General features: G+C 55.4%; 8 protein-coding genes across 8 annotated transcripts; 5 read left to right on the top strand and 3 right to left on the bottom strand.

Moving 5' to 3' along the window:
* Positions 1–383: 383 nt before the first annotated feature.
* BO70DRAFT_357926 (NADP-dependent isocitrate dehydrogenase) lies at positions 384–2,359 on the bottom strand. The gene is made up of 8 exons (XM_025542159.1): positions 2,267–2,359; positions 1,966–2,001; positions 1,884–1,894; positions 1,779–1,812; positions 1,581–1,719; positions 1,493–1,529; positions 948–1,444; positions 384–886 (listed from the first exon to the last, which is right to left on the bottom strand). The coding sequence occupies exons 1-8, from the start codon at positions 2,327–2,329 to the stop codon at positions 462–464; spliced, it is 1,242 nt and encodes a 413-aa protein (XP_025404521.1). The 5' UTR covers positions 2,330–2,359; the 3' UTR covers positions 384–461.
* A 1,332-nt stretch (positions 2,360–3,691) lies between these two features.
* On the bottom strand, positions 3,692–7,193 carry BO70DRAFT_357923 (C-1-tetrahydrofolate synthase). Its single transcript, XM_025542158.1, has 5 exons — positions 6,847–7,193; positions 6,763–6,783; positions 6,671–6,708; positions 4,081–6,608; positions 3,692–3,990 (listed from the first exon to the last, which is right to left on the bottom strand). The coding sequence occupies exons 1-5, from the start codon at positions 6,965–6,967 to the stop codon at positions 3,882–3,884; spliced, it is 2,817 nt and encodes a 938-aa protein (XP_025404520.1). The 5' UTR covers positions 6,968–7,193; the 3' UTR covers positions 3,692–3,881.
* A 727-nt stretch (positions 7,194–7,920) lies between these two features.
* Positions 7,921–9,224, top strand: tif34 (translation initiation factor eIF3 subunit i; the record flags this gene model as incomplete). The annotated part of the gene is made up of 4 exons (XM_025544585.1): positions 7,921–7,947; positions 8,082–8,585; positions 8,683–8,799; positions 8,865–9,224. The coding sequence occupies 4 exons, from the start codon at positions 7,921–7,923 to the stop codon at positions 9,222–9,224; spliced, it is 1,008 nt and encodes a 335-aa protein (XP_025404519.1).
* Positions 9,225–10,127: 903 nt separating this feature from the next.
* mbf1 (multiprotein-bridging factor 1) lies at positions 10,128–11,169 on the bottom strand. Its single transcript, XM_025542157.1, has 2 exons — positions 10,667–11,169; positions 10,128–10,585 (listed from the first exon to the last, which is right to left on the bottom strand). Exons 1-2 carry the CDS (start codon positions 10,820–10,822, stop codon positions 10,277–10,279), a joined length of 465 nt encoding a protein of 154 aa, XP_025404518.1. The 5' UTR covers positions 10,823–11,169; the 3' UTR covers positions 10,128–10,276.
* BO70DRAFT_18971 (uncharacterized protein) lies at positions 10,836–11,338 on the top strand. Its single transcript, XM_025538495.1, has one exon. It carries the CDS (start codon positions 11,001–11,003, stop codon positions 11,295–11,297), a length of 297 nt encoding a protein of 98 aa, XP_025404517.1. The 5' UTR covers positions 10,836–11,000; the 3' UTR covers positions 11,298–11,338.
* An 877-nt stretch (positions 11,339–12,215) lies between these two features.
* BO70DRAFT_392161 (uncharacterized protein) lies at positions 12,216–13,031 on the top strand (the record flags this gene model as incomplete). The annotated part of the gene is made up of 1 exon (XM_025546266.1): positions 12,216–13,031. The coding sequence occupies one exon, from the start codon at positions 12,216–12,218 to the stop codon at positions 13,029–13,031; it is 816 nt and encodes a 271-aa protein (XP_025404516.1).
* Positions 13,032–13,799: 768 nt separating this feature from the next.
* BO70DRAFT_357918 (SH3 domain-containing protein) lies at positions 13,800–15,309 on the top strand. Its single transcript, XM_025542156.1, has 4 exons — positions 13,800–13,999; positions 14,093–14,492; positions 14,543–14,761; positions 14,868–15,309. The coding sequence occupies exons 1-4, from the start codon at positions 13,937–13,939 to the stop codon at positions 14,921–14,923; spliced, it is 738 nt and encodes a 245-aa protein (XP_025404515.1). The 5' UTR covers positions 13,800–13,936; the 3' UTR covers positions 14,924–15,309.
* Positions 15,310–15,742: 433 nt separating this feature from the next.
* BO70DRAFT_349091 (uncharacterized protein) lies at positions 15,743–18,109 on the top strand (the record flags this gene model as incomplete). The annotated part of the gene is made up of 4 exons (XM_025541641.1): positions 15,743–15,841; positions 15,932–16,460; positions 16,579–17,892; positions 18,060–18,109. The coding sequence occupies 4 exons, from the start codon at positions 15,743–15,745 to the stop codon at positions 18,107–18,109; spliced, it is 1,992 nt and encodes a 663-aa protein (XP_025404514.1).
* Between the last annotated feature and the right edge of the window lie 1,174 nt (positions 18,110–19,283).

Below are 19,283 nucleotides of genomic sequence, written 5' to 3'. Positions count from 1 at the left end.
AATTCAGCCTTCCAGCCACATGCCATCCGTCCTCCCGGAATCAATTGCGTCAAGGACGGCGGGGCCAGGCCCAAAAGAAGGGAAACTTGGCCTGATGCAGCCATGGCCGTCCTGCAATCCACGGTACGGCCCGCGGGTATCTGCATCGCCCGATCTGGATGCCCGGATCGACACGGACATTCTATGCAGGTGATGTACCGATTACAGTCAGGAAGAGTTGTAGAAAAGTGCATCATTATCCAAGGGCATATACAAATCATGAGACATGGTAACTGGGCATGTACAAATCGAAGATGTGGACGGACCACAGCCAATCGTCCATCCGGATCTCCAGCCTAAATATACAGTATAGTATAGTCTCCGCAAAATGCATCCCTTTATCCAAAAAAAAAAAAAAGACATTCGACTCGGCGAGTCTCGCTAGCGTTAGTGTATCAATGCAATGTCAACGACGTGGGTATTTAGAGGCGGGCCTTGAGGTTGGACTTGAGTCGGCGCTCCACCGCAGCCATGTACTCGCGGGTCGTCACCCACGCCTCGCGGTCCTTGCGGCCGCAAGCCAGCGCCAGGTCCTTGGTCATGATGCCCTCGTCGTTCACCACGTCCACGCACGCGCGCTCCAGCTCCTCGGCGAACGCAACCACGTCGGGCGTCTCGTCCAGCTTGCCACGCTGCACCAGACCACGGGTCCAGGCGAAGATGGAGGCAATGGGGTTGGTCGACGTCTCGCGGCCCTTCTGGTGCTCGCGGTAGTGACGGGTCACCGTGCCGTGCGCGGCCTCGGACTCGAACGCCTCGCCGGTAGGGGTGGCCAGGGTCGAGGTCATCAGACCGAGGGATCCAAAGCCCTGGGCGACGATGTCGGACTGGACATCACCATCGTAGTCTGCATCCGTTAGCATGCAATCCCAACCCGATCAGCTGTCATAGCTATGCAGGCAACTCACTCTTCAGGGCCATCACGAAGCCACCCTCGCTCTTGATCATCTGAGCGACCATGTCGTCAATCAGACGGTGCTCGTACCAGATCTTCTTGGCGTCGAACTCCTTCTGGTAGGTGGTCTCGTAGATCTCCTGGAAAATGTCCTTGAAGCGGCCGTCGTACTTCTTCAGGATGGTGTTCTTGGTGCTCATGTACAGGGGGAGACCCTTGAGCAGGGCCATCTGGAAGCTGGAGTGGGCAAAGCCGCGGATGGACTCATCGGTGTTGTACTGGGTCTGGGCAACACCGCCACCCTGGAAGTCGTAGACCTCGATGGACTCGGGCTGGCCGCCAGCGGGGGTGTAGACGAGCTCCAGCTTGCCGGGGCCGGGGATCACACGGTCCTTGGCACGGTACTGGTCACCAAAGGCGTGACGGCCAATGATGATGGGCTTGGTCCAGCCGGGGACGAGACGGGGGATACGGGGGATGACGATGGGCTCACGGAAGAGGGTACCGCCGCTGCAGGGGTCAGCCATTGCGTGAAGTGACAGGGTCTGGGACGCTTACAGGATGTTACGGATGGTACCGTTGGGAGACAGCCACACTGCACAATGCGGTTAGTCGGAGTCCTCCGGTCAGGAGAGGCCGTACTTACTCTTCTTCAGCTTGAATTCCTCGACACGAGCCTCATCGGGGGTGATGGTGGCGCACTTGACACCGACACCATACTGCTTGATGGCCTCGGCAGCGTCAATGGTGACCTGGTCATCGGTCTGGTCACGGTACTCGAGACCCTAGCAACGAAGTCAGTTCCCATCCGAGTGGCCTCCCCAGGGAGATTCCGGAAGCATACCAGGTCGTAGTACTTGAGATCGATGTCCAGGAAACTGGCCCCGAGGTGTTAGTCGAACTGTCTAGAACCACCCAAGTCCGAAGACCAACGAATGACCGAACTTACGGAAGAATCAACTATCGAGCGAGCCGAGTTAGTGTCTCTGGACGGGACCGAACGGGGGCGGGGCAGCCGAGGAAGCACATACCTTTTCTCTGATGTCCTGCCAGATAATACGGGTCATCTAGTCGACGGGAGCGGCGTTAGCACATGTCCAGAAGTCTATCTAGCGATGCAATTGAGCCCTGGATCGCCGAGCGATAGGCGCTTGGCTGCCAGGGAACGAGGCGCCATGCCCGCCGTTTTCCCCCGCGGCAGGGATGCGCCATGACGAAAATGCGCATCCGATGCAGGGAGGGGCAGACGGGTATATAAGGGAGGGTCCATCCAGCCCGGGGAGGGATGTCCCAGAAGCAAAAGAGAAGAAGGGGGAGGAGGGGGCCACATACCTCATCACCGTCGAGTTCCACGACGGGGTTCTTAACCTTGATCTTGGGGATTTCGGTAGCCATGGTGCGGGATTGAGTGAGGTTCAGGGAGAGACCAGTCCAGCGGGGAGAAGCAGAGCGAGCAGAGAGCAGAGAGGAGGCAGAGGCAATGGATCTGGAGGGACGAGCTGAGATGGCAGAGGGGGAGGAAGAAATAGTAGAAGAGGAAGAGGAAGAGGAGGAGAGAGAGCGGCGGGCGGAGGAAGCGAGAGGGGCAGAGCGAGGAGGGGAAGCGACGGCGAAGGAGCGGCGCGCCAATGCGGAAGTGAACCGAGCAGACATGATGATGACTGGGGAAATGTGGGAGGAACCGGGGGGCAACGGGGTCAGACGGTGCGACTGGCCAGGCGGGATCAGCTATCGGGAACGGGGGGAGAAGCAGCAGGCAGTGTTCAGGACATACCCGAGGGATTACGGAGGGACTGAAGCTGCGCAGCGCTCGGCTGGAAGGAGAGGCGCTGGTGGAGTTCGGAAGCGGCCGTTCAGCCGGGAGGTCGTGATTTCACGGGGCAAAACGGAGGGGCCGGAAAAGGGTTATTCACGGGGGGTTCACTGACGTGAGGTGAAGATTGTTGGATGATGGAGAGAGAGGGAGAGAACGAAAGGGAAAGGGAAAGTGAAAGAGCAGAGAGGAGGGCCTCTTATCCCGCCTGGTTGCCCTTCCAGACCCCCAAGACTTTTGGACGCCCACTTCCCTTTCCGCCCACCGTTGCACTCGCCGCGCCGAAGCCGGACGCTCCTTATTACGTATCTGCGCCGTGCTCGCTACATCTGCACTCTACTTGAGGATACTCTACTAACTACTAATCTGTCACCATCAAGGGGTTTCGTTCTACCGTTCTACCGTTCTACCGTTCTACCGAGTTCCCGATCTACCCTCCGACCAAGCCAAGTCCCCTTGCCACCCTCCCCGGACCTGGGGTTACAGGTTACTGGTTACAGGTTACAGGTTGCAGGTTGCAGGTTGCAGATTGCAGTGTGCTCCAGCATGCTGTGCCATGTCCGGAGTGCTACAGTCCATCATCTGTCATGTCTGGCCAGCCGATCTCAACCGCTGTTTCCCGCGGCAACGGACGTCGAGTCTCCGCTCGGGCGAAGAAGCACCGAAATCGCTGCCCGGACTGGAGTCTCGTCTCCCCGGCACATGACTCATCTCCGTCCCTTGCCTGGCCTTCCCCACAGCCAGCCATGCTATCATCCATCTGATCTATCTTCTCCGTACCGTACTGTGAGAGTAAGTCAGTAAACATTCCGGATTCAATCGTGACCATAATATATTCATTCCATGGATGTAGTAAGTGTAAGTAGTGTGCCATATTCCCAATTGCAATTGCTATCAGGAACCAGCAATCTTGTTGAAGATTCACCCTCCCTCCCTCCCTCCCTCTCTTTCTCTCTCTCTCTCTGGTCATCGCCTCAGGAACACCTGTGTTGTGTTGAAATCCATCTTCCCCCCTCCCCCCATTCATGCTCCCGTGTCCGTCGTGGCCAAACCAATCAAACATGCTAGTAGATATATCGCAGATCCAAACAAGAAACAAAACAAGCAAAGCCCTCTAAACCTCCTGTCTACTGTCTAGAACAGTCCATCGATCTCCCCGGTCTCCGGGTCGATGTCCACGTTGATGTAGCCCGGAGCGGTGGGCAGGCCGGGGATCGTCTGGATGTCGGCCGCCAGTGCGTAGCTAGAGAACGGGTTAGTTCACTTGGATTCGTCATAGCAGAAATCTCATCTGTGACATGAGGAATGAAGTTTAAAAGAAAGAAAATCTTACAGATATCCACCACCCACCGCCAACCGCACGTCCCGGATAGGAACGGTAAAGCCCGTCGGGGCACCCTTCAGGGCCGGGTCGTGACTGAGCGAGTACTGCGTCTTGGCAATGCAGATGGGCAGGTTGGCGAAGCCCTGCGCCGTGTACGTGTCGACCTTCTTCTGCGCCAGCTCGCTGAACTCGACCTTCTCCGCCCCGTACATCGCCTTGCCGATGCGCTCGATGCGCTCCTGGATGCTGCCGTCCAGGTCGTACAGCAGCTTGAAATCCTTCGGCTTGGAGCTCGCCGCCAGCACGCTCTTGGCCAGGTCCACTGCGCCTGCGCCGCCCTCCGCCCAGTGGTTGGCCGGCACCGCGTCCTCCGCGCCCGCCGCAATGGCCTCCTCGCGGATGATGGCAATTTCGGCCTCCGTGTCCGTGTCGAACCGGTTGATCGCCACCACCACGGGAATTCCGTACTGCCGCGCGTTCTCGATGTGCTTCTTCATGTTCACGCAGCCCTGGCGAAGCACCTCGATGTTCTCCGTGCGGTACACCTCCGGCAGGGGAGCCCCCGGCTTGATCTCGGGGCCACCGCCGTGCACCTTCAGCGCGCGCACCGTCGCCACAATAACCACGGTGTCGGGGGACAGGCCGGACGACCGGCACTTGATGTTGAAGAACCGCTCTCCGCCCATGGTGAAGTCGAATCCGGCCTCCGTCACGACGAAGCCCGTCGTGGCATCGTGGTCCTCGTCAGGCTCGGAGCCCGCCAGCTTCAGGGCCAGCTTGTCGGCAATCACCGAGCTGGCTCCGATACTGATGTTGGCGAAAGGTCCCGCGTGAACCAGGACGGGGGTACCCTCCAGACTCTGCATCAGGTTGGGCTTGATGGCATCCTTCATCAGCGCAGCAAGGGCGCCGCCCGCGCCAAGGTCGTCGCAGGTGATCGGGTCACCGCTCTTCGACGTGGCCACGACCATGCGGCCGAGTCTTTCACGCATATCCTCGAGGCTGTTGCTGAGGGCGAGGATGGCCATACATTCACTGGCGACGGAGATGTCAAAGCCGGTCTCGCGCGTCAGACCCTTCTCCGTGTCAGCCTGTCCGACGGTGATGCCCCGCAGGTGGCGGTCGTTGACGTCCAGAACGCGGCGCCAGGTGATGGTCTCGGGGTCAATGTCGAGGCGAGCAAACCGGCGGATCTCATCCTCAGTAAGGTCATCCGGGTTGGTCTTGGTGATCCCAAGCTTCTTGAGGCGGCGGAAAAAGATGGGTTGGAACTCGCGGGTGCCCTTCTTGGCGGGAACCAGTCGCTTGTAGAGCGCGGCATCCTTCTGAGTAGATTCGTGGAACATCCGGGTCTCGATCGCGGCGGCGAGAAGGTTGTTGGCGGCAGTGATGGCGTGGATATCACCCGTCAAGTGCAGGTTGAACTCATCCATAGGAATAACCTGGCTGTATCCGCCACCGGCGGCTCCACCCTTGATACCGAACGTAGGTCCCTGGCTGGGCTGGCGCACGTTCGCGAAGACAATGCGGTTCAGGTGGGCTCCGAGAGCCTGGGAGAGACCCAGAGTCGTCGTGGACTTGCCCTCGCCGAGAGGGGTAGGCGTAATACCACAGACCAGGATGTACCGACCGTTGCGGCGGTGGGACAGGCGGTCGAGAACGGAGAGGCTGACCTTGGCCTTGGTGTGGCCATAGGGCTCGAGCTCGTGGGGGAAAACGCCGATTTCCGAGGCAAGCTGGGTGATCTGCTTGGGGTACTGCGCACGGGAGATGGCAATATCCGAGGGAACGGGCGTGACCAGCTTGATCGGAAGGGGAGTGATGTGTCGGTCCTTCTGCTTCTCGAAGTAAGCCTTGGCAGCGGAAACGATGTTCTCCATCAGCATCGCCACCGTCATGGGGCCAACACCACCGGGAACGGGCGTGATCTGGGAAGCCACCTGGGCGGCGGATTCAAAATCGACATCGCCAACGAGGCGCTCGCCCGACTTCCGGGTAGCGTCCGGCTTGTAGTTGATACCGACATCAATGACGACCGCACCAGGCTTCAGCCACTCTCCCTTGACGAACTCCGTCTGTCCGATGGCGGCGACAACAATGTCGGCGGACTTAACAAGGCGCGCAATGTCCGGGGTCTTCGAGTGGCACAGAGTCACCGTCGCGTGCGCATTTTTCAGCAGATAGCTGACGGGGCTTCCGACAATATCACTGCGGCCAAGAACCACCGCCTCCTTGCCAGCCGGGTCGACGCCGCTCTCCTCCAGGAGCTTCATCACCGCCTTCGGGGTGCAGGGCACGAAGAGCGGGCGACCACCCCTCTTAGCCAGTTCACCGATGTTGATCGCACCGAATCCATCGACATCTTTCTCGTCGGCGACCGCAGAGGTGATCGTGTGTTCGGACAGGTGCTGCGGGAGAGGCAGCTGCACGAGAATACCGTGCACGGTGGGGTCGTTATTGGCCTTGGTGATCTCCTGTAGGAGCTCGGGCTGCGTTACGGATTCGGGAAAGTTGATAATCTTGCAAAGGATACCTGCCTGTTCGGAGCGAGTTCATTAGGTGTCCGGGTTGGTCCAGCAGGATGAAGGCTGAAACGTACCTCCTCCGCGGCCTTCAATTTCATGCGCACATATGTGCCTGAGAAGCTATGTCAGTGTCGACCCTTGTCCAATGCGACAGACCATAACTCACTCGAATCGGACCTGCTGCCAACTGTAGGTTCGAGGTCAGCATTATTTTCAACCCCACGTACGGGGGTACTTTGTGTGTACGCACTCTGGAAAATCACAAGACTGGGCTTGAACCGGGGGTTGGCCTCCTGGATCTTCAGGATCTCAGCCTTCAACCCCGCGCGAATGTTCTTCGCAATCTGCGTGCCGTCGATCTTGGCAGCCATGGTGGTGGTGGTGGTGGCAGCGGCGGAGAGAGGACGGCGGAGACAGGGTGTGAGATCGAGTCCCTGGGAACCGAACGGAGATGACGCACAGCGAGGACGAGACCGGGCCCCACGTCCGAGAGAGAATTGGCGTAGATGGAAGGGGAGTGGCAGGGAGGGGGAGGAGGAGTACTGGCGCCTTGGAGTTGGGGTAGGGATATAGTAATATGGGCGACGACACTCTGCGTGGACAGCGCAGCGGGGTAAAGTCGCCGAACGGGCGGGGGGAAATGGCATGGAAAGGCTTCGTCGGTCGAGTCGCAGCTTTCCTCGGCCGGGTCAGATGGAGATAGGGAAAGGACGGTAATCACGATGAATAATTGGAAAACAAGCCGGGCCGACGCAGCGCCGATCGCGTTGCAGTAAGAATGTAGCAATGCACGCAGCTTTCTAAGATGAACGGAACGATCCTTTCTATTCTAGGAGGGCAATGCCCATGAACAATATGCCAGCGACCCGAGTCCACTCTCTCCCTTTTCGCGTTCTTTGTTGCATCGAAAAGTTTCCCCGAAAGCCGCCGCGTCGAGATCTTCGGAGCCCCGGCGCCATTGCCGTCGGCCCTACGGCGGGCTCCACAGCCCACTAGCGCAGTCTCCCCGATCGGGGCATTCGGGGCATCCCTCCAGGGCTTATGGGTGTCACATGACATCTAGTCTCCCCGGCCGGAACAACTCTCCCTCCGGTACGGCCGTTTCATACGGAACAGGCTCGAACAGGAAAGTCTTGGCGGGCAAGCCCGGACTGTGCGATGAAATTCAAACTAGTCTGACGACGCCGACGACGTGAGCCCGCCAGCACCCCGCAAGGATTTCCGCTCCAGCACGCAGGTCTTAGACGTCTCCGGTCACAGAGGGCAATACACCTGTGATCCAACATCTCCTTCCCCCCCCAGATTCATCGCGTGGTAGGCCAATATGCGGCCTATTTTGCTTTCGGGCCATGTGCGTTTACCTCTTCCTCCTCTGCCTGCCTACCCGACATTGGAATGCCATGCCGCCTCCCCCAAAAGACCGGAAAATCCAAAACCGAACCTGGCCGGGGCAGTAGTCGCTGACAAGTCTTGAAAATCTTCTAGGAACGGTCTCTGAACCAGATCAAGTTCAACCGCGATGGCGACCTCATCTTCTCCGTGGCTAAGGATAAAATTGTGTGCGCCTGGTGGTCGGCCAACGGCGAGCGACTCGGTACCTACGCGGGACACCAGGGTGCCATCTGGACGGTCGATGTGAGCCCCAACACGATTCTTCTGGCAACCGGCTCGGCAGACAACACGGTGCGACTATGGAACGTGAAGACCGGCGAGTGCGTGAAGGTGTGGGACTTCCCTACGGCCGTGAAGCGGGTCGAGTTCACCCCGGATGGAAGCAGACTTTTGGCCGTGACGGAGAAGCGTATGGGTTTCTTGGGTACCATTGTGGTCTTGGATATCAACTACGACGGACTGGACGTCCAGGCCGAGGAGCCGAGCCTGCGCATCACCTGTGAGGAGAGCAAGGCCACCGTTGCGGGATGGAGTTTCATGGGCAAGTACATCATTGCCGGTCACGAGGACGGCAGCGTCAGCCAGTACGATGGAAAGGTGCGGAGAGACCCTTCTTTCTCTATTCTTATGCTCTATTTTGCGCGGCCGTGCAGACCGCAGTCCGCGGAAGTCCAGCTAACACCGTGACCAACAGACCGGTGAGCAGCTGGAGAACGTCCAGGCCCACGAGTTCGACCACCAGATCAACGACCTCCAGTTCTCCCCCGACCGCACCTACTTCATCACTGCCTCCAAAGACAAGTCCGCCAAGGTAAGCTCTCTTACCCCCACCGTGACGATTCACCAATATCATCATTCCCCGCTAACGCAACCCAGCTCATGTCCTCCCGTAACCTCGCCATCCTCAAAACCTACGTCGCCGACACCCCCCTCAACAGCGCCTGCATTACGCCCAAGAAGGAGTACGTGATCCTGGGTGGTGGACAGGCCGCTATGGACGTCACCACGACCTCCGCCCGCCAGGGTAAATTCGAGGCGCGTTTCTACCACAAGGTCTTCGAGGACGAGATCGGCCGTGTGCGCGGTCACTTCGGTCCCCTCAACACGGTGCACGTCCACCCCTCCGGAACCGCCTACGCCTCCGGCGGAGAGGACGGTTACGTCCGTGTGCACCACTTCGACAAGTCCTACTTCGACTTCATGTACGAGGTCGAGCGGGAGCAGATGAGACGGTGAACGTGAAAGAAGTGATCAGTGTCGGTGATCGGTGATCGGTGAACGGTGAACGTGAAGCTGAATCTGAAGCGCGCGAGACGACGGAGAGATTCCGAGTGTTTATTTCCCCATACCAGTTAACGCAACGCATCGCATCGTATGTATGTGTCATGAGGCGAAGAGATGAAACTTTTTTTTTTCTTTTCTTTTCTTTTCTTTTCTTTTCTTGTCTTTTCTTGTCTTTTCTTGTCTTTTCTTTTCTTACTACAACAACAAAATTTCACTCAAAAAGTAGAAAGGGGGAAAAGTCACAGGCGCACGCGTTACGTTACGAGAGAAGAAAGAAAGAAGGAAAGAAAGCAAGAAAGCAAAAGGACGGAAAGAAAGAACCTCGGGAAGGCGATTCAGGGAGGGCATGAGTTTGAGTTTCTTTTTCTTGCAAGTTTCTTACTACTTATCTATCTATCCATGATAAAGTCGGAGTTGGTACCACATAGTTTGCTTTTCTGGTCGCTTTTGAGTGTGTCCTAATAAAAGAAACCACCATTGCTTCTTATCCCTTTTTTCTTCCAGTATTTCAAGTATCTTCTTACTTACTTTACTCTTACCTATCTTGCTGTGTTCGGTGGGATTGTGGCACGCATGATGCAATGTAGTGCAGTTTTCTTAAGTGGTTGATTGATTGATGAAATATAGATCTGTAGTAGTATTTTCCAGGCTCAAAAACGGTGCAGGGCAACATTCTATCTATCATTCTTCTTGGCTGTAAGTCTGTCTCTCCCAGAAACATTCCCTAAGAACCATGATTCCCGAAACTACATCTTTTTTAATCGTATAGAAATATCCCTCCGGCCAGCAGAACCAGAAACCAAAATGAAAAGAAAAGAAAAGAAAAAAAAGAAGAAGAATCATGGGATCTCATTGAAAAAAAAAAAGTGAAGAAAAAAGGCATCATAATGTAAAGCACCCAAAAGGTGTGCGTAATAGTCAAAAAAAAACCCCCTCAAAATAAAGAAAACCTGTCCAGTCCAACACCCCTAGAAAAAGCAACCAGGCTCACCCCCGGACATGATTTACTTCTTCTTGGGGAATTTCTCCTGCCCGATACCGGCACCTCTGAGCTTGACGTTGAGGACGCGCTCCATGGCGCCGAGGACCTTCTGGTCCGGGGTGGCGGTACCGCGCTCGAAGTCCTGCACGATGGTGATGGTGGTGTTGCACTTGGTGGCGAGTTCCTTCTGGGTCATCTTGTAGGGGTCCTCGTTACGGCGCTTCTTGATGGCGTCGGCCACGGCCAGGCCGACGGTCTTGGGCTTGACGATGTCGTCGCTGCGGTCGACCTTGGTCAGGTGTTGGCCTTCGCCGGCGCCGGAGCGGGCGGACTAGAGGGGTAGTGGGTTAGGCTGCGCTCTAAATAGACGGAGAGAAAGGGAAGTGGAGGGACGGAAGGAGGGAGGACGTACAGCATTGCCAGTGGCGTACTTCTTCTCAGTACCGATGACCAGACCCTGACGCTGAGCGGCGTTCAAGGCGCTCTTGCCCTTGACGACGGTCTCGCGGGTGGCAGGGCCACCAGTGTGTCTGGTTCCAATGCGGGTGACGTTGTCCCAGTCGGACATTTTGAAGGTAGACGGTGAGGTTCGGGTGAGAAGGGTTGGGTTGGTGAGAATGGTGGGTGGGATGCGAGGGTGGCGGTCGTGGGAGTGGTAGCGGTTGATCGTGTGAGGTGTCGTAAGGAGGGATGTTCAAGGCCCGCCGAATTTATATCGACGCCACGGAAGCTTCTCGAGCCCTGGGATGGCGGAGTCAGAGGGGCGAGCGACGCTAGGCCGCTTCGGGGTTAGGGCAACTGACATCATGCCCCCGGTCGATTGTACCCGTTCCGTTGGTTGGGTTGGGTTGGGTATAGTGATTGTGATTGTGACCGAGAAGGTGATCTTGAGGGTTCTTCTGCGAAAGGGGATTGGTTGTGGATGCGTGGGTTCTCGGTTGGGCGACTCTGGAGATGGTGACTGTGAGGGTTTGTCTGGGACGGTCTGGTCATGCCATTGCAGTCATCGTTGTTTGTTCTGGCGGGGTCCCGCTTGGGTTTAGCGTGTTGGCCTGCAGGCCTTCTTCACCATCTCTTGCTTTCGTACACAGTAGATCTGGTCTGCTTGGCTAGATCGACGGTCTTCTTCTGGCCCTGCAGATCATCTGGTTCTTGTCTGTGAATCTCTGTGATTGCCTCGGAGACTGTTTGGGCATTCTGCTGGTATATACAGCGAAACTGCCTACCACAGCTATAGGATAACTTTGAGTTCGTGTACCTTGACTGACGGGTAGTAAACAAAGTCAAGGTGTAGTGTAAACAGCATCGAAGATGGGCGTTAAGTGGACTTGAGAATAGACTATGTGTATGGTCTGCTTATATAACCTCCTCAGCTAGGCTGGATGGAGATCTGGACCCCGGATCCCAATCCCGGATCCCAATCCCGGTAACCCATCACACAGGCGTCACTATGGAAGGTGTTGATGTTTGAGGCGCTGCTTGAGAGCATCATACATTCTGTTGCTTCAGCATGTAGCAACCACCTAGCTGAGCAGCTTCAGCTTCATCGTATCTTGGTGCTGTTCAAGTCTCTGTAATCACAGCAAGAGGCGGCTCGGCATAGAACTATAGGCGATCTACTACATCCAGTGATATGTCAACACTACAAGCTGAATCTGTCCAAAGATTCGGGGGGTAGCACATGTCTGCATTTTTCGAGGCACAAGCCAAATGCCACCAAAAGCAAAACATACTACGCTCCCCTGGTAGGCGATTCCATGGCATTCCCTCATTGTGACGCTTTTACCTCTGTATTCTACGTCAGTAAACATAGTATTGCGTCCCATCAGAGCCCTCCCCTTCCTAGTTTTACAACTCGCAACTCCCAAGAACAACCCCCAAGATGATCAACAATGCCAGACAAGATGACAGTCCATTCCTCTGTCGTACCAAGTTTATCTTGGCTTCACAGTCCTCACCCGATGTCCACGGTGGTATCGGATTACTTTGACCGCCCCTGCAAGAAGATCACCAAAGTATTCCATTCTTCCCAGTTCATGAAAGTGGGGGACGACACCGCGTCCTATGACAGGATCAAGACCCGGCTCAGACACAAGGCAAGCCTGCAGGAGAGGCACATGCCAGACAAAATCAATATCCAGAAAGACTGGATCAGACGACACAAGGAGAACGAGGAGTTGGAGTTTGCTCTCCTGCAGCGGATCACCTGTCTGGAGAGAGTCAAAAGACAGAAGGAGGAAGAGCAGCCGGCATCCTCTTTGATACATACCCCGGGCCCTTCCAATCCTAAGCGGCAAGTCACGCTGGCGGAGGAACACTACTTCCGCTGCCAGAGGGCATCCAGAGCGTTGGACTACGACAAACCATCAGGCTCTCTGACCGACGAGTTTGACTTTCTTCGGCACCATCGAAACAGCGACGGACAGACGCTGGCATGGGAAGAGGACAGGATCGCCTGTGCCTTACTCGGCGGCTGCTGTGGTCGGAGGTGCCGGTGCTGCGAGAGGCCTTTGCGGTGCTATATCATGCCCGACTCCGGCGAGGGAAAGGAGATGGTCGGGTTCCACGGCCACTGTACCGCTGAATGTGGTTGCTGCATGCGCCATCGGGGATTCTACCGACCAGACTCGCGGCTGAAAGCTCTCGATCCCGAACTGGCGACGAAGATAGCCGTCTTCAACAAGAGTCACTATGTTGAAGAGGACAGTGCCGAGGAAGCAGGGGATCCAGTGGCCGATGCTTTGGCAGTGGTCGATGCTTTGAAGCGTCAAGCCTGAGTTGTTCTTTCTTTTGCGGTGGTCATGGTATCAACCAAACGACTTGTTGTGTCTGGGGATGGGTGAGAGTCTGCTGGAGTCCCTCGCTGAGACATAATCATGACTGTCAGTCTTGGCGGGGGTTGAGGTTGCTTTATAGTAAATGGCGCCCATGTGTTTTGAGCAGAAGGCTCCCAGTTATCATGTTTAGTGCACAAACAAAATGGATGTCACCAGTATGATTTATCAGATATATGCCAGCAAAAACATTCAGTCAAGGATATCTGCCAGTATGTAGCAGAGATCGTAGCCCGTCGGAACGAACATCACCCACCGATCGCGAGGCTCGACCAAGATGGAGTGGGACCGACTCCGCCCCCTTCACGGTTTCACCATGGAAGGGTCCTCAAAATAGAGATTCGTCCGTAGGTGATGGCCACGAAGAGGGAAAGGCATCGCAATGAGTGAGAGCTCTCTGGTAGACATGAACTGTTACAGAGAGTGGAGGGGAGCGTCAACCAGCGTCCTAGCAGGGGTATCTAGGAGAAACCAGTCCGAGCGACCGTTAGAGACAGTCGGATGGTGTCTCAAGCAGAGTGGCTCGTACGTACTCACTGAACCCCGATACAGTGATGCCTGAAATGACAAGTCCGACTAATTTCCCTGGGCCAATCGGAGGGGAGCAGTCAGGACCCGGCCTGGGGGAAGCCTCAGGTACCGAGTCTGAGTAAGAGGAGAACCAACGGAGGGTCCCCCGCGTGCCGATACCTTATTCATTCATCCTCCATCCCTCCATCCATCCATCATTCCACTATTGATTCCCTCACTCGCCCCTTCTCCTCCCACTCTCTCGCTTCTTCTTTGTTTCCATCTTACCCGACCCAAACTTATCTGTTAACCTTACTCCGTCCACTCCTTGGCCTGCCATGGCGTCCCAGGGCGACTTCTACTCGGCCATGACCAACCGGTCGCTCCGCATTGTCCGATCGGTAGGATGACATCCCCTGTCTGCGTCGCTTGATAAACCCCCTCGCTGCATCGCATCACCAGTCCATCGCTCGCTAACACCTCCGACCATCCAGGAACTCGAATTTCTCGCAGATTCATCCGTCATCACTCCGCAACAGCTCTCGTCGATCCTATCGCAACTACCGAGTGACGAGAATGAACGCAGCAGAGGCCCCGTCCCTCAGCAGCGCACGCCAGTGCAGCAGGCACCTGTCGCTGCGCAGCCGCCTCCTGCCCCGTACTCGCCTCCCACGAACCAGTTCGCCAACACGTCCCTGAACGAGAAGGCCTCCTACCAACAGCCTCCCCCGCAACAATACTCGACCCCGTCCATCCCGCCTCCCGCTTATGCCCAGCCCCCGCCGGCGCTGTCCGTCGCCTCGGCGCTCTATGCGTATACTCCCACAGACCCCGGCGATCTGGCTCTGCAACCGCACGATCGCGTCCAAGTTCTGGAACACATGAATGCCGACTGTATGGCTGCCCTGCCCGCTTGTATATCTCCAGCTAACCACGGTTGATAGGGTGGCGTGGTCGTAATGAGCGGACCAACCTGGAGGGTATCTTCCCTCGAAGCTACGTGAACGTTCTCGACGAGAAGGCTCTCTCGTCCCCTCCCCCGACCAATTATGGGAACATGCCCCTCGAAGTCAGCCAGAGTGGCTCCACGCCGGGCGACGATGGCAAGAAGAGCAAGTTTGAGGAGCAGGGCAAGAAGTTTGGCAAGAAGATGGGCAACGCCGGTACGTACCCTGGATAGCAGGCTCGCATACGGCAAGGCGTACTGGAACCTGCTGGCGATGCCTTTCCGTCCCTGTTCGATGAACCTGATTACTGACGCTTGTCTAGCCATCTTCGGTGCCGGTGCTACCGTGGGCTCTAACATTGTGAACAGCATCTTCTAAGCCGAGCGCAGCGTAATGGCTTCATGTAGTATTTCTTGCCCCTTTCATTGGCTCATAGGGATGGCGTTGGTGGATTTTTTTTCTTTTTCTTTTTCTTTCTTTTTATTCTTCCGGAACGTTCCGTTCGAGTTAGTTGGAATAGCGCGTCGCAGATTGATTTGGTCATGGTCAAGGCATTGTTCAATCATAGAAGCATCCGTGAGGTCTTCCCATGCTAAGGTCTCCTGGAAGGACTCCAGGAATAGACCTTTTTCCATCGAGGAACCGAAATCTGTTAAGGAAAACAGGTTGTTCTCGAGCGTAATGTTTTATCAGACTCCTTAATTTCAGTTATGATGCTCAAGAAGATTACTTTTCCCCCCATTAATTATGTGTTAACCCCTGCTTCTACCCAGATGACGTGCTCTAGATAAATCCTGTTAGCGCCGACATCCGTGACCTGATATGCCCTCGCAATGTGACCACGGGCGCATCATCCCTGCTGCTCGCCCGACAGGGGCGGTTGCTACTAGTAAGTAATATGCACCTCGGAATCCAATCAACCACTATCGGCGATGCGCCGAACATCCACCCCAGGGCAGTGCTCGCCCGGGTATGCATGATGAGCTGGTGTTTCGACTTTCGATAACATATCGCGCCCACGCGGGGCTGAGACGGCGCTTATGTACAAGGCTAGCTGGCGGTTATTATTATTACATATGGATGGAAGGTATACTGGATCCAGCGATGTTCTATGCTTGTTTCTCTGTATTCGCAGCAAACATCGAATATTGCTTGTCAGCTTGTTCGTAGACGGTTATTCTGTATGCCTCGCTAATCATGTCGTGGTGTCTCACATCTCTCGCTCTACTACTGATATGTCCCGGGGCGCTGGCCACCGGATGGGATGACTTCGCCGATGATCTCGCCACGGACTTGGTATGTTTTCTCTCTCTCCCTCTCCGTCCTTCTCTGTCTCCACTTCCATCTACCTCGCAACTCTCCGTCGATAATAACACCCCCCTCAAGGCCCCCCTCATTTCCCTCTTCGGCGAACGCCTCAGCACGCAATTCCTCTCCGAATCCACCAGCCTCCTCGACAACTTCCTCTTCTGCGTCGCCCCCATCGGCATTCTCACGGCCGTGGTCTCCGTCATCCGGGTATGCGGCAACTCCTCTCTGCGCGCCTTCATCGGCCGCGCACAAGAAGGGCCCGGGGACGCCGAGAATGAGCTCCTCTCGTGTGTTTCCGAGATGACGGCGGAGATGTTCAACGAGGGCGGCATCTCAAGAGTCCTGGGGAGACCTCGGATGCTTGAGGTTGTGGGGTGGGAAGACGTGGATGCTCAGACCCAAGAGCGCTCCTTCCGCGTTGGGACCCTGCGGGACGCTCTCCAGGAGGGCGTCTGGGTCGCCGGCAAGGGGAACTGGATCCTCGATGAGAAGGGGTATCTCCCCGAGCTGGACGTTCCCAATCTGTCCCTGAATAAGGGGATTGAAAGGCGGAGTCAGGGGTGGTTTTATGCGGCGGCTGTGACGGGGGTGGTTTTGCAGGGTGGTGAGTTGGAGGTTGTGCTTTCTGTTATTGTATTTTTGTTTCTTTTCTTGGACTTGGACCTCCACTTCACTCGCTCCAGTGTTGTCGTTGTGTTATACGAGCTAATTATAGTGATTAGGAGTCCTCATCTACGCCGCAATAACAGTGTACCTCTTCCCCCAACAATTCAAAAAAGACGGCTCCCTAGTCGTCAGCTACGCCTTCCCGCTCTTCCTCCTCGGGACGATGATGCTCTGCACGGGCATGTTCCTCTGCGCATTCATCATCGAACGCGCCTCCACCGAATGCTACCTCCGCCCCGCAACCCCCAGCAAAATCTACTGGCTGCAGCCCGGCGAGCAGGAAGTCGGCGACCAGGTCTTCGGCGCGTTTCTCGGGGTCAATGAAGGCCCCGGATCCACGTTGACCCAGAATCTGATGTATATTAAATCGGTACGGAGCCCGGAGAATCCCGGGAAGAGTTCCCTGCTGTTGTATTTCACGGTGGCGGTTACGATGGTGGGCTTTGTGTTGCAGTTTGTGGGGGAGAGGGGGCTGCATGCGAGTGTTATTCTGGCGGAGATGGGCGCGACGTTTGTCATGGCGGTTGTGAGGACGTGTCTGAGGACGAAGAGGACGGGGCCGGAGGAGAATAGGCTGAAGGGGGAGGAGAGACATCTTGTCGAGCATAAGAAGCAGGAGTTGGATTGGTTTGCGTTTTATCTTCTTGGGGTTGAGGGGTTTCGGTTGGTTTTGGATGCTGGGTTATCGTCTGGGACATCGTCTGGGACATCTCAAACTTCAAGTCAATCACCCAGTCTAGGGGCCAGACTGATGCAAACGAGGATTCAACTGGCGCGGCTCACGTCCAACCCCGACGAAGAATCAAGTCTGGCGTGGGATGACCTCCCAATCAGGCGGGTGGCTCGAAACCTCGCAGACACGATTGAATCTACAATGAACATCCTGTCAAGCTGGAAGAGCATGTCTGGGGATACTGCTGGTTTCGATCTTGCGTTCACCTGCCAGTCTCTTGACAAGACTACAAGTCCCACTACAGAAACCTACACCATCAAGCTGGAAAGATCCGAAGACACGCTACAATGGAAAGTCGACGAAACCGAGCTTGAAGCCGTGCTGGGACTATGGACATGGTCACTTCTGAAATCCGATCCGAAATGGCTCCATAGCGGACTAGGTCGCGCAGTCGGACTAACAATATCCGAAGCTGGGAAGGAAGAAACCGACCTCTATTTCCATAAATGGATCTTTCGCCAGCGAGAAGCAAAGATGGTTTCATCCAAGATGATCCCATTCGACCATCAACTCTTCGGATACTACTCTGACACACACCCGAATGACAAGTCAATCCTCACCGTGAAAACAAACAACACATTAGAAACCATGGCTGCTCAGGATATCTTCATCCAATTCCTTCGGAGTGCCCTCCAAGGTCTACAGACCCTTGGCGGGGATGCAGATATACATCCAGGCTCGCAAAACGGGTTCATCGCTTATAGCAAGCGCATCGATGAGCTAGTTGCTATCTTTGAGTCGGGGAGCCTCGGGTCAAGAGAAGATGCCTTGTTGTGTATTGTTCCGGCTCTGAAATCTCGACAGCTGCTGCCAGAGCTTGCTGCGGACTCGAGCAGGGTCAGGGTGCAAATTGAAAGTTTAATCTCGAATGGGAACTGGACGGAAGCTTTCTCCATTGCTCAATGGCTCTGTGAGCGTTCTGAGGGAGAGGAGTTCGAACGTTCTTTATATGAGCTTGGTTATCTTTGTCAGCGTGCAATGATACATGCTGAGGATACCGTTCGACAGGAAGGGATTGATCGGCTATGCTCTCTCCTTCAATCCGACCCTAGACTGACATATTTCAACGCCTTACGGAATTTTCGGACTCTGGAGTGGATGGATTTTCAACATCGGGATCTCTGGTGGACCCGGTTCTCTCGACAACTCGGTTGGATCGCATGGCACATCTCCATTAACAAAGCCAGCAGACGCTCTTTGAAGTCTACCTTGGAGACATTAGGAAATTTCGAAGATTTGGGTTTGCACTTGGCTATGCCTGATGGCGAGCAGGATAAGTGGGAGTGTGCCAAAAACACCATCCTGATGTGGCTTACTCACGGCCCGGATGTTATATTCGAACGACAAGTTCCTGGTGAAGAGGATCAAATTAGCCTTGAATGGGTTAATCAACATAAGCAAGATGCTGTCCGTCACTGGCTCCTGGCCAAATGGGCCGAAGTTAGCCAGCAATATGGAGCGATGGGACAAAAGGCCTTCGTGTTTGCTGCAAGATGCGATTCGGATACAGCCATTCAGACACTCAGCCGACACGGTGCAGATATCAACGGCCAGGAATATGGAGCATACACAGCGCTTTTTGAAGTCGTCGAGCAGTTGGATCTGGAGGCAACAAAGAGGTTACTTGCCAATGGAGCCGATGCGAACCTGGGCACTAGATCCAATGGTACAACACCACTCGGCATAGCTGCGTGTCTAGGAAACGAACAGATGACTCGCTTGCTCCTTGGATATGGAGCAAACATCGAAGATCAAGACGGACAGGGGTTTAGTGTTTTGCACCTAGCAGTGCGACAGAACCAGCTAGATATTACCCGGCTGCTTATGGACAAGGGTGGTGACATCGAAAGTGTCGCAGGAGATGGTTCAACGCCTCTAGCCAACGCCGTAGTCGATGGCTATAGAGAGATGGTTGAGCTGCTCCTGGAATCTGGGGCGAATGTAAACGCTCAGAACCTCACCGGCTACACGCCATTGATTTCAGCAGTACATTATTACGCACACAAGGACCTCGTTTGTCTACTGCTC

This window comes from Aspergillus heteromorphus, assembly GCF_003184545.1.
Source record: "Aspergillus heteromorphus CBS 117.55 chromosome Unknown BO70scaffold_1, whole genome shotgun sequence".
NCBI classification, from domain to species: Eukaryota; Fungi; Ascomycota; class Eurotiomycetes; order Eurotiales; family Aspergillaceae; genus Aspergillus; species Aspergillus heteromorphus.
The sequence above is the reverse complement of the archived record's forward strand: the minus strand, read 5'-3'. Positions and strand labels throughout refer to the sequence as shown.